The following is a 12,528-nucleotide window of genomic DNA, read 5'->3' on the forward strand; positions in this document are numbered from 1 at the left end:
AAATCACCCCCCGGGGGGATGGCCACGCCACAATCCCTTCTCCTCCATTCTCCTCTCTGGATCTTGGGGCACACATGCACGTGCGCCTGGCATGAGTTTAAGCCACCTTGTCTGAGACTCAAACTGCAGTGTTAGCCATGCGGGATTCAGCCTCCTTAATCTCCGTGCCACCTGCTGGCCGAGTGCTGCCCGTTTAATTATACGATCACTTTCCTCAAAAGAGCTCAGACTGCCTTTGTGAACACAAGTCTGTTAATCCACATGCCAGCTCCTGGGTAGGCAGCAGATCTGAATCTTGCTTTTACACTGAGGATGTGTCTGTATAAATACTTACTCAGAATTTGCTTAGTCAAAACAAGCATGAGATGGGTTAGTGATTTGGGGGTTTTTGAACTGAATGAGCATTCATGTTGAATTGAGATCAGCCGCGTTGATCTGAAATGTGCTTGATCGATGAGTCAGAATATGCTCTATTAGCTATGGCAATTAGAATGAAAGTGGAGGGAAGGGGACGAGAGTCTCTTGCTGGCTGGAAGATATACGGGTTTCCCTAGAGGAGGTGCTGATTCTCAGTAGGGGTTTCGGTATATCTCTAATCCACCATAAAAGTTGAGTCAGAACAGAGTAGGGAAGTAGTTACTTTCTCAGCAATAAAATCAAACGTTTGTAAATAGCATAGCAGAAAAAGCAAACTGTCTAAAATCAACTTATTTTATGTGAAAAAAGCTTTTATAGGGAAATAGTATCACAAAGGGTCATGAATAATTATGAGGTACCGTAAGGTAAAATGTACTTATGGTGATTGTCTGGTTAATATGCAATAAGACTAATTTCATGTGACTTACTGTTTTTTTGAGAGAGATTTTTGCTCTAGAGTGCATGCACTCACCCGACAGAGACAGAAAGTGAGAATCACCCCCCGGGGGATGGCCGTGGTGCAATCCATTATCCTCCATTCTCCTCTCAGGATCTTGGACACATACACACACACACACACACACACACTGTGTGAGCTTTTTAAGTTGTTGGGTCCAGAAGTCGGACTGTGGTCTCCTAAATGGGAATCCAGTGACACTACCATTATGCCATCTGCTAGTCTCTCTAGTGGCTTATTGTTTTTTCATCTTGGCTGTGAGAAAGCTCTCCAATGGGGTACATGGTTACACCACAATCCCTTCTCCATGTCTCCATCCTGTGGGATTTGGGACACATATGCACATATGCCTGGCATGTTTTTTAAGTTGCTGGAGTTGGGATTTGAATTGAGGTCAGCCATATGGAACCCAGCTCCCTTAACCACTAGGCTATGGGACAGCCCAAGACACATTTTTAAGAAAAATTTTTGCTATCAGGCATGTGAGCTCACCAGAAAAAGAGAGACAGAGAGACAGAAAGCTAAAAATTACCCCCTTTGGGGATGGCTACGCAGCAATCATTTCTCCTCCAGTCACCTCTCAGGATTTTGGACATGCACACACACACACACACACCCAGTGTGAGTTTCAAGTCTTTGGGTCCAGAACTCAAACCATGGTCGGCCATGTGGGAGTCTAGTGACGGAACCACTACGCCATCTGCTGGTCCTGCAGACACATATTTTTATTTAGAGCTGCCTAACTAGGAAAAAGATGAGGCATTCACATCATCCAGGGCAGTAGTTTAGAAAAGTGTGCCTAGATTCACAGGCATATGAATTTAGACCAATAACAACCATAAAGAAATGTGCTAGGTCACTGGTTCTCGGATATTACTGCACATTGTAATTGCTTGTGGAGCTTTAAAAAATTCCAGGGACCTGCAGTTAGTGTAATGGCTATGTCGCTTAACTCCCATGTAGTCGACCACAGTTCGAGTTCCAGACCCGGTGGCTTAAACTCACGCCAGGCACATGTGCATGCATGCCCAAGATCCCAAGAGGAGAAAGGAGGAGAAGGGATTGTGGCATGGCCATCACCCTTTGGGGGGTGATTTCTCATTTTCTGTCTCTCTGTCTCTCTCTGTCTTTCTGGCGAGCACATGCACCCTATAGCAAAAACCTCTCAAAAAAAAAAAAAAAATTCCAGTGCTGGGCCAGCCAGTGATGTGGTGGTTAAAGTCCATATGGCTGACTGTGTGGTTTGAGTCTTGGACCTGATGGCTCCTGGGTATCTACCCAAAGAATAGGAGAACACTCAGTTGGAAAAGTGCTTGCACATCTATGTTTATTGAAGCATTATTTACAATCACTAAGACACGGAACAAACCCAAATGTCCACAAACAGATGAATGGATTGAAAAAGGGTGGTACATATACTCTATGGAATACTACGTAACCATTAAAAACAAGCAAACAAACAAACAAAAAACAAAACAAAACAAAACAAAAACCAAGATCCTGGCACTTGGTAGAAGGTGGACAAATATGGAAGATTTACTGCTGAGTGAAGCAAGCCAGGCTATGATAGGGAGACTTTGTATGTCTTCCACTTAATTTATACCAACTGTCCGCACTCTATGGCAGAAACTGAAAACTTAGAGGATATAGAAGCATGGGAAATGGTGGTGGATACCAGAGACAGTGTAGAAAGAGGGCAGGAGAACAGGGAGAGTGTGAGGAAAGAAATTAAGGAGAAAATTAGAGAAGGCATTTATGAGACACAGATAATTATGAATTATTATCTGTTGATGATAATGTGTATAGTATCCTCAACTGGACTGGTGTGAAGTGTGTTCATGTTGGGTAAATTCACTTTACAAGCTATAAGTGATGTGTTGTGATTGAATATTTTAAATAAAAGAAAAAGAAAAATATGCTGGGTGCATGTGTATCTGAAATCCTTGAGACCAGCAGATGGTATAATGGTTACATCACTGGATTCCCACATAGCCGACATGGTTTGAGTCCTGGACCAAGCAGCTTGAAACTCACACCGGGTGAGTGTGCGTGCCCAAAATCCTGAGAGGAGAATGGAGGAGAGGGGATTGCATTGTGGCCATTGATGCTGGGGGGTGATTTCTCACTTTCTGCCTTTTGTCTCACCATTCAGTATACACGCCCTATAGCAAAAATCTCTTTAATGAATGAATAAATAAGTAAATAAGTAAATTCCTGAAAGGAGGGAGAGATGGAGAAGGGTTTAAGGCATGGTTGTCTCCTGTGGGGGTGGTTTTATCAGTTTCTCTCACTCTTTCTCTCTTTGTCTTTCTCTCTGTGTCTCTCTCTGGGGAGTGCATGCACCCTCCGACAAAAGGTTTTTAATAAAAAAAATTGCTATACTTGGATCTCATTCCAGTGACTCTTATTTAAGGTGATCTGGGTGAGGCCTGGGTGTCTGGAGGTTTAAAGGCTCCCCTGGTGATACTAATGTACATTGTTTGAGAACAACTGATTTAATGAACTTTACAATTTAAAAAGAATTAATTTTAATTTATTATTGTTGTTTTGTAGAAGTTTTTGCCTTAGGGCATGTGTGCTCATGGGAGAGAGAGACAGAGACAGAGATGGTGAGAAGGAAAATGAGAAATCACCCTCCAGGGGGATGGCCACACCACAATCGCTTCTCCTCCACTCTCCTCCTGGGACCTTAGGCACACATGTGCACATGCCTGGCGTGAGTTTCAAGCCACTGGGTCCAGGAGTCAAACTGTGGTTAGCCATGTGAGAGTCCAGTGATGTAACCACTACGCCACCTGCTGGCCCCAATTTATTACTGTTTTTTTTTAAATTTGATGACACAGGAGAGAGAGAGAGAGAGCGAGGAGAAAGCAAGCCGCCAGATCTAGGATTTGAATTGTGGTCAACCATGTGGGAGTCCAGCACCTTAACCACCACACCACCTGCCGGCCCCACTCCCCAGTTTTTTAACATAAAGATCACCTTCAGGTGTGCTCATGCCACTAGTGAGAAGTGCCAGAACAAGCAGCTGAGCCAGCCCCATGCACCATTCCCTGCTGTTTGTCTCTGACAGTGCATTGTGTAGTGCTCTGGAGACCAGGCCAGAGAATTGGATTTTTGCCATAAAGGCCATGGAAAGCCATTGAAGGTTTTATATATATATATATATATATAGTACAAGAAAATGGCACATTAAAAACAAATGGTCCTGCAACTTCCAGGTGGACCTCAAAATTAAAAAGAATAGATACACCCTAACAACCAAAGAGAATGATGTTATCTAAGTGAGGTCTCTTACTAAAATTGGTTTGCATGTTCATATGGTGAATTAAAATATAATATTGTAAGAATTTCTGTGTCATTGCATTCAGATGGAAAGGACTGTACTTCTGTAGCTTCATGGACTCCTAGTTCTAGAAAGAATTTCTTCTGACCAGTTAACCGGTTTTTATGTTTTTCTTTGATTTCCTCCTTAACTCTGTAACTAAGTGTTTTATGTTTCATTTTCTTCACTTTATCTTTCCTGTCCTTTCTTTCTTCTCCAATCAAGGACATTTGCTAATTGCTCACAATATGCTCATGCATATTTATATGTGCACACCTTCCTGTCACTGTATTGTCCCCAGGGCAGTGTTGTCCAATAGAAATATAATCCGAGCCACATATGTACAAAGAAACAGTTTTAATTAATTTTAACAATATATTTTCTCTAACTCAATATACTGAAAATGGTGCAATTTCAATATGTACCCATAATAAAAATATTAATGAGATATTTTACATTCCCTTTTTGAAACTAAGTCTTTGAAACCTGCTGTGTATTTTACACTTACAGCACATGTCAATTGAGCAGCAGGTTTTCAACTTCAAAACTCTGACATGATAAAGTTGAGTTTCAGGGAAAAAAAATTTTATCCTGTTTCAAATTTTGAGTTAAAAATTAATTAAATGAAATAAAATTTGAAATTCAGTTCCTCCGTTACGCGAGCCACATTTCAGGTGCACGGTGGCTAGTGGCCATTGTACTGAGCCATGTGGGACTAGGGTTTCATATGGTGGGCAGTGTTTGCACATTCTGTGGCTGGAGAGGATATGAGGCTCATTTTTGTTGTTTTTGTTTTGTTTCAGTTTTGCTTTTACCACAGAGCTCTTGCGCTTGCCAGAGAGAAACAGACAGAGAGAGAAGGTGAGAAATCACCCTGCAGTAAGGGTTGCCTCAATCCCTTCTCTATTCCCTTCTCTATTCTCTGGGATTCTGGGCATGCACACAAACCTGGGCATGATTTTCCAGCTGCTGAATCTGGGACTGTAACCTCAGTTGACCATGTGGGAGTCCAGCACCTTAACCACCATGCCACCTGCTGGCCCACTAGGCACATTTTAATGAGTTTTAATGATAATTCTACTTATTGAGAAAATTGTTTTCTCTGAATCCTCAAGGAGGCCAAGAATGAAAAAGATTATCATAAAATCAAATTTTTCCCCAGAGACAGGGTCTTGCTATGCCACCCAGATTGGCCTCAAACTCCCAATACTCCTGCCTTAGTCTATGGGTCATTGCTCTGGGGATTATAGGTGCACACCACGGAGTCTGGCTCATAAAACAATTTAAGGTCCTCTGAACAAACATACAAGAAGATGGGCCAGTTATAAGTAAGGAGAAAATGTTTAAAAAGGTTTTCTGCCCACTGCCAGTCAAACACTATTTGAAGATAAATTCTGTAGAAGGCAAGCAGCCAGGAGGGAAAAAAAATGTAAAAGAGGCCAGAAGACTAAGAGAGAAAAGGGATGAATTAAAAAGTCTGCTTTTGGAACCAGCAGATGGCGTAATGGTTACATTATTGGACTCCTGCATAGTTGACCATGGTTCAAGTCCTAGACCAGCACTTAAAACTCAAGCCAGGCACATGTGTGTGTGTGTGCCCAAAATCCCCAGAGGAGAATGGACAAGAAGGGTCTGTGACATGGCCATCCCCCCTGGGGTGTGTGTGTGTAATTTCTCACTTTCTGTCTCTGTCTCTCCAGTGAATGCATGTGCCCTATAACAAAAATCTCTCTTTAAAAAAAAGTCTGGGTGCCAGCAGGTGGTATGGTAGTTAGAGGCACTGGACTCCCACATGGCCAACCGCAGTTTGAGTCCTGGACCTGGTGGCTTGCTTTCTCTCCCTTTCACACTGTCTGGTCAAATTAAAATAAATAAATAAAGTTATATAATTCTTAAAAAAAAAAAAAAAGAAGAAGTGTGCTCTCAGAAGAGAAAGATGAGTATTGCTTATATAAAATGCTAATAATTTATTTAATTGTTTTTAACTTTGCTATAGGGTACATGCACTCACCAGAGAGAGAGAGAGAGGGAAAGTAAAAAGACAAGCTACCAGGCCCCAGACTTGAACCATGGTTAGCCATGTGGAAAACCAACACCTTAACCACCATGCCACCTGCTGGTTCCTAACAATGTATTTTTATAGAGGCTTTTCTCTAAACAATTTGGGCTATATTGGGTGGGCAGGTGGCATGGTAGTTAGATTCCCACATGGCTGACAGCAGTTAGAGTCCTGGACCTCCTGGCAGCTTGCTTTTTCACTTTCCCTCTCTCTCTCTTCCATTCTGGCCAAATTAAAAAACTAATAAATAATTGGGACCAGCAGATGACATAATGGCCTACGTCACTGGACTCCCATGTAGTCGACTGTGGTTCAAGTCCCAGACCTGATGGCTTAAAGTCACACCAGGCGCACATGTGTGCGTGCATGCCCAAGATCCCAAGAGGAGAATGGAGGAGAAGGGATTGCGGTATGACCATCCTCCCTGGGGGGTGATTTCTCACTTTCTGTCTCTTAATTAATTAATTTAATTTAATAATTAAAAAGGAAAAAAGAATTTGGGATGTAATACATTTGATTAATCAATTTCTTAAGCAACATTGCCCCCTCCAAATAATGTCCAATGTCGTAATATTGAAAGGTAAGGACAGATAACTTATTTTACTTTCACCCACTCTCTTTTCTCATAATTGTTATTTCTTGCATAGTTATTGTGCTCATACTTCATAGTGAGTTTCACTGCTTTTATACAGACTAGAGTCGATTTAAGGCAATGTAAACTTTCTCTTTTTTTTTTTTTTAAATTTTTTGCTAGAGGGTACGTGTGCTCACTGAAGAGAGACAGAGAGAGAGGGAAAATGAAAAATCTTCCCCCAGGAGGGATCCCCTAGTGCCATAATCCCTTCTCCTCCGTTTTCCTCTTGGGATTTTGGGCACACATGCACACATGCCTGGCGTGCTTTTCAGACCACAGGGTCTAGGACTTGAACCATTCAGTCGGCCATGTGTAATCCAGCCGCCTTAACCACCTCACCACCAGCTATTTCTGCAATGCAAACTCTTTAATGATCTGATCATAAAATGTAGGCTTCCACTAGTCATGCAAACAAGCGGGAGATAAAGTCAGTGGCAGTGGGCAGATGGCCCTGTGCTCAGGTGACCCTTGGGCCTAAGGTGGTGACTGAGTGGCTTCAGGCAGCTGTGGGCCCCCCACCACTCCCTGTACACACCTTCCGCGTCCAGCAGAGAAGGCAGGCAAAGAACAGAACAGATCTAAGGAGAGGTGCTCAGACCTCTTCCTCCAGAGCAGGTGCTTCCCTTGTCTTCTGACACCCCTAGTGTTCCAACCACGCTACCAACTTTGTCTTTAAATGAGAGAATCTCAAAGATCGATGATGGTAAATTTTAACTCGGTTACTTGCTTGCTAAAGCGTAGAAGAATACACTCTGTAACTTTCCACCATTTTTTTTTCTTTCCACCATTTTTGTTAGGTGTAAGTAGTTTCCTGACCAGAACAGTCCAGGTCCTCCAGAGATGAATTCTAAAAGGTCCATGTGGTTAGGTCAGGATTAGAGAAAATCAAGATAATAATAATAATAATGGAGTGCATAACTGCAAATCAGCAGACATTATTGAACATGTATGACATGGTTTAGTAGAAAAAGCACTAAGAATTCAATAAATCCTAGCGGTGTACCTACTATGTGTTCAGTGCTGTGTGAGGCACTGTTGTAATAATAACAAAGGCCATAACAACAGCGAGACAGTAAGAGGTGCTAGGGACTGTTCTAAGCAATTTAGGTATTTTGATTATTCCTATTTTACCCAGGAGACTAAGGCACAAAGAGGTGAAATAACTTGCCTATGTCACGAAACTAGGATCTGGTCTTCCCATTTCACCAAGAGGTGAAATAACGCCAAAAGTGACCCAGTGAGCAGGAGTGGAGCCAGGCAATCTACTCCAGAGCCCCACACTTCAGCTTTAAACAGGTCTGGAACTCAATCCCGCCCTCTCCACCTATAGCTGTGTGACTCTGGGCAAATTACTTAACCTATCAGCATCATAGTCTCCTCATCTGTAGATGGAGCTAATGATATGTACTCTCAGAACTTCGTAAGGACGCTAAATAATGCCTGTAATGTGACTGGCTAGTGCAGTGGCCGGTAGTTGATATCATTATTAGAAAGTCACTCATCTAAATGCATTATCAATCTATTTAGTATGCACTGTTGTGGCCACCGCTGCTGTTAAAAAATATGTTTTAGGGAACCAGCAGTTAGCGTAATGGCTATGTCGCTGGACTCCCACGTAGTCGACCGTGGTTCGTGTCTCGGACCCGGTGGCTTAAAACTCACGCCGGGCGCGTGTGCATGCGTGCCCAAGATCCCGAGAGGAGAATGGAGGAGAAGGGATTGCGGCGTGACCATCCCCCCTGGGGGGTGATTTCTCGCTTTCTGTCTCTATGTCTCTCTCTGTCTGTCTGGTGAGCGCACGCGCCCTATAGTGAAAATCTCTCAAAAAAAAAAAAATGTTTTATAAGTTTAGAGGCTGGGGACCCGCAGATGGCGTAATGGTTACGTCCCATGTAGTCAACCAGGGTTCCAGTCCCAGACCTGGTGGCTTAAAACTCACGTCAGGCGTGTGTGCATGCGTGCCCAAGATCCTCAGAGGAGACTGGAGGAGAAGGGATTGAGGCATGGCCATCCCTTCTCGGGGGTGATTTCTTTCTTTGACTCTCTGGTGAGTGCATGCAAAAATCTCTCTTAAAAAAAGTCCAGGGGCTGGCGAGTGGCATAGTGGTTGGGGGGCTGGACTCCCACATGGTAGACTGTGGTTTGAGTCCCTGACCTGGTGGCTTGCTTTCTCTCCTTTTCTGTCTCTCTTTGGTCAAGTTAAAAAAAAAAAATAACAAACAGAATTTATTAAATAAATAATTCTTTAAAAAACAAACAAACAAACAAAACCACATTGAAATGCTTCCCCCAAAATTGCTAGAAACTCTGCCCTAGGTCCCTTGAGTGGCCCCCCTTCCTGTCTATCTAAGCCCTTGGGCAGGAGACCCTCTAACCCTTGGCATGGTAAGGGCCTCTGGGCCCTTCTGATGTTTAGTGCCTGCTTTGCACCAGTTTTACCATCTCCTGGTTACAAACATGCATCAGATTCTTGCCTTCACAGAGGGCAGTCTGGAAGGGGTGCCGGACATGACCAGAGAAAGTGATGTGGGCAGTGAGAAAGGAGTGGGCCATGTGCAGCTGGATGGCAGACCAGCTCAGCTCGGGTGGATCAGAAAGCCTTCTCAGAGGGCTGTCAACAGTCTGCATGGGGGGATCCGGGTGTTCTGTATTCTGACCACCTCCACCTAGTTCAGGCCTTCATGACCCTTGCCTAAGCTCCCACAAGAGCTTTATAACCACATGGCATTCTGTACACCAATCATCCTAGAACCTACTCTGTGGTTTCCTCACTCAACAACCTATAATTGGTCCCTATAGCCTTAACTCTGTATTGAAGCATCCACGACCCACTATCCTGCATCTCCAGCCACTATTTCCAGCCTTTCCCACTTAACTTTGGGCAGATGCCCAACACAGTTGCCAAGTAAGATGTTCCACACCAGATTCTTCTTCTCCTTCTCCTTCTTCTCCTTCTCCTTCTCCTTCTTCTCCTTCTCCTTCTTCTCCTTCTTCTCCTTCTTCTTCTTCTTCTTCTTCTTTTTTTGGAGAAGTTTTTCCTATAGGGTGCGTGTGCTTGCTAGAAAGACAGAGAGACAGAAAGTGAGAAATCACCCCCCGGAGGGATGGACATGCCACAGTCCTTTCTCCTCCATTCTCCTCTCAGAATCAGGCACGCCCGCACACGTGCCCGGAGTGAGTTTAAGCCATGGGGTCTGGGACTCCAAACTTGGTGAGTCCAGCAACGTAGCCATTACGCCATCTGCTGGTTGCGAGATTCTTTTGCTTCTGCTGCTTGGAACTTGCTCATCCTGCCTCTGGGTTCCTCAACACCTCAGATACAATTTCTTTGGTGAAACTTTCTCCTATCCATGTTCCTTTCTTCTCCCACCGCAAGGTCGTGTGTGGGGTCATGTGTTCTATTATCTGACATAGTTTGATAATGTAGTGCATGTTACCTTGTTTTATCCTCACATTATCTGTTTTCAAAATGACTGAGGCATAGAAAGGTGCAGTAACTATGCAAAGGTCACACAGCGAGTAAGGGGGACAGCTGGTATTCCAAACCAGGAAGTTGTCTCCAGGACCTGTTTTATTAACCATTGTTTTACAGTGACTAATAGCTCTCCAAGAAAGAGAAAACAGGAGAAACAATCTCTCACATTATTACTACATATGCTGCTGGGTTTTGTAATGATGTGTGTAATTATCTTTCCTCCACTACACGGGCTGAACATTCCCAGATGGAGAAACTCGGTCTCTAAGCCATACAGCCTGGTATCTGGTTACCATTAATAAGTTGTGGGCAAAGGTGGTGTTACTGAGCCATCATATCCTTTGGAGGCCCCCTGATTATCATTTGGCCATGATCAAGCCCACATTTTACTAGCATTTTTCCTAAATAAATGCTTTCTCTGGCCAAGCCCTGGTGCAGGATCAGACTAACTGTCCCAAACAGCTCTAGGGAAGTTGTGCTTAACTTTTATTATTCAGACTATGACTAAGAGTGGTCAATTATCTTCTGAAGCATGTATGATTTCTCCTTTTTAGAGCAGGAGAAACTAAAGTGCCCTAAGGTCGTTTACCCAGAGTCATCAGGCAGGTCTGTGGGGGAGCCAGCAGTCCAGAACCCTGGACAAACCACGTGGTGATCCTGCCCCAATGCCATGTACTTATAATGATTTGTAGATGGCTTAAGTTGTTGACTGGCCAAAAAACTCTGAAACACCTTTCTCCTATATTTCTACCTTGACACAGAATGAAATTATGATATCATAACAAGAACACAGGACTTCTCTCTTTGTATTTTTAGAACTTGTTAGATTTTGGGGGGCTGGCAGGTGGTGTGGTGGTAGTTTGAGTCCCAGACCTGCTGGCTTGCTTTCTGGCTTTCTCTCTCTGTCTCCCTCCCTCCGTCCCTCTCTGGTCAAATTAAAATAAATAAAGAAAGTTAAATAACACAATTAAATAAAAACTTGTTAGATTTTTCCATGAGTGGACTGGTCAGTTCTTGTGTTGAAGAAATATGATTTAGGAGAACCTATAATATTTTCCGTTTCGCCTATGTAACCACTGGGTTTGTTGTAGAATTTAGAAGCCCAAGTGATAAAAGAACCAGTAACTTCGTGCGTAGGCACAATATCTTGGTAAAGAGCCAAAAACGTAGGGACTTTTAGGACCTGTTCCTTTTCTTTGGGGTTAGAATTGGCAGCCTAGAGGTCTAGGGACTCATTCAAAAATAATATCCGCAAACACCGTGTAGTAACACTATTTGTTATCCAGGGGTATCCTCTGCCGCACGTTGCCAGTATTGCCCTCATCTCCATTTCTGCCACAGTTGGCCGGGGCTTCCAGGTGTGCGCCGCCTGGGAACGGTGACAGAGTGGGGAGGGCGAGGCTGTCAGAAAGGATCAGGACTTTATTGCGGGCAGAGTCCACCACCACTTTCGGGTGAAAGTTCGAAAGGTTTCGCTTGGGTTCCGGCAAACAGCGCACAGGCCAGAAACTTGAACTATAAACAGCACCGTAAACACCCAGATCGCAGCAGCGCCTCTGGCCCCGGTCCCCACCAGGGCCCGGCGGTGACCTCTTGCCTGCGCCCCCTTTAAGAGCCTGCTCGGCGGGACTAACGTTCGAACGGGCCCTGGCGCCCCTCCTCGGCCTCCGATTGGCTCGCGCGGTGCACGAGGACGCGCCGGTCTGTACCGGAACGGTTGGCGGCCTTCTCTGATTGGCTATCGAAGAATCTATATAAAGCGCGGGGCGGTGCCGCGCCGCTCAGTTTAGCGACTGGACTTGAAACGAGGCTGTCTGGTGGTACGGAGAGGCTTGAGGTAGCGCGCGTCGCCAGAGTCGTTTCTTTGCGGAGTCTCCAGCTCTCCAGGCTGCGCCCCACGGGCGGACTTGTGTTCTCCTCTCTTCCTACCCCTAGCTGCCCAGCGTGAGCCAGTGCTGCCCTTTCCCCTCGGCGCCAGCCCCGAGAAGGGAGGCAGAATGGAGTTCAAGCTGGAGGCTCACCGCATCGTCAGCATTTCCCTGGGCAAGATCTACAACTCGCGGGTCCAGCGCGGCGGTATCAAACTGCACAAGAACCTCCTGGTCTCGCTTGTGCTGCGCAGCGCCCGCCAGGTCTACCTGAGTGACCCGTGCCCCGGCCT

The 12,528-nt window shown here is 44.6% G+C and overlaps 2 protein-coding genes across 2 annotated transcripts in view; both read left to right on the top strand.

The window, feature by feature from the left end:
* LOC102494137 (major histocompatibility complex class I-related gene protein) overlaps nucleotides 1–12,101 on the top strand; it is a 43,618-nt gene extending 31,517 nt beyond the window's left edge. The window contains 1 exon segment of the mRNA XM_014583796.1: nucleotides 11,981–12,101. Within this exon segment, the coding sequence (XP_014439282.1) occupies nucleotides 11,981–12,101 (121 nt within the window).
* IER5 (immediate early response 5) overlaps nucleotides 12,063–12,528 on the top strand; it is a 3,240-nt gene continuing 2,774 nt past the window's right edge. The window contains exon 1 of the mRNA XM_006142379.3: nucleotides 12,063–12,520. Coding sequence (XP_006142441.1) covers nucleotides 12,365–12,520 — 156 coding nt within the window. The 5' untranslated portion in view covers nucleotides 12,063–12,364. The remainder of the gene's footprint in view (nucleotides 12,521–12,528) is intronic.

Source organism: Tupaia chinensis, unplaced genomic scaffold (genome assembly GCF_000334495.1).
Source record: "Tupaia chinensis unplaced genomic scaffold, TupChi_1.0 Scaffold000074_1, whole genome shotgun sequence".
Classification (NCBI taxonomy): Eukaryota; Metazoa; Chordata; class Mammalia; order Scandentia; family Tupaiidae; genus Tupaia; species Tupaia belangeri.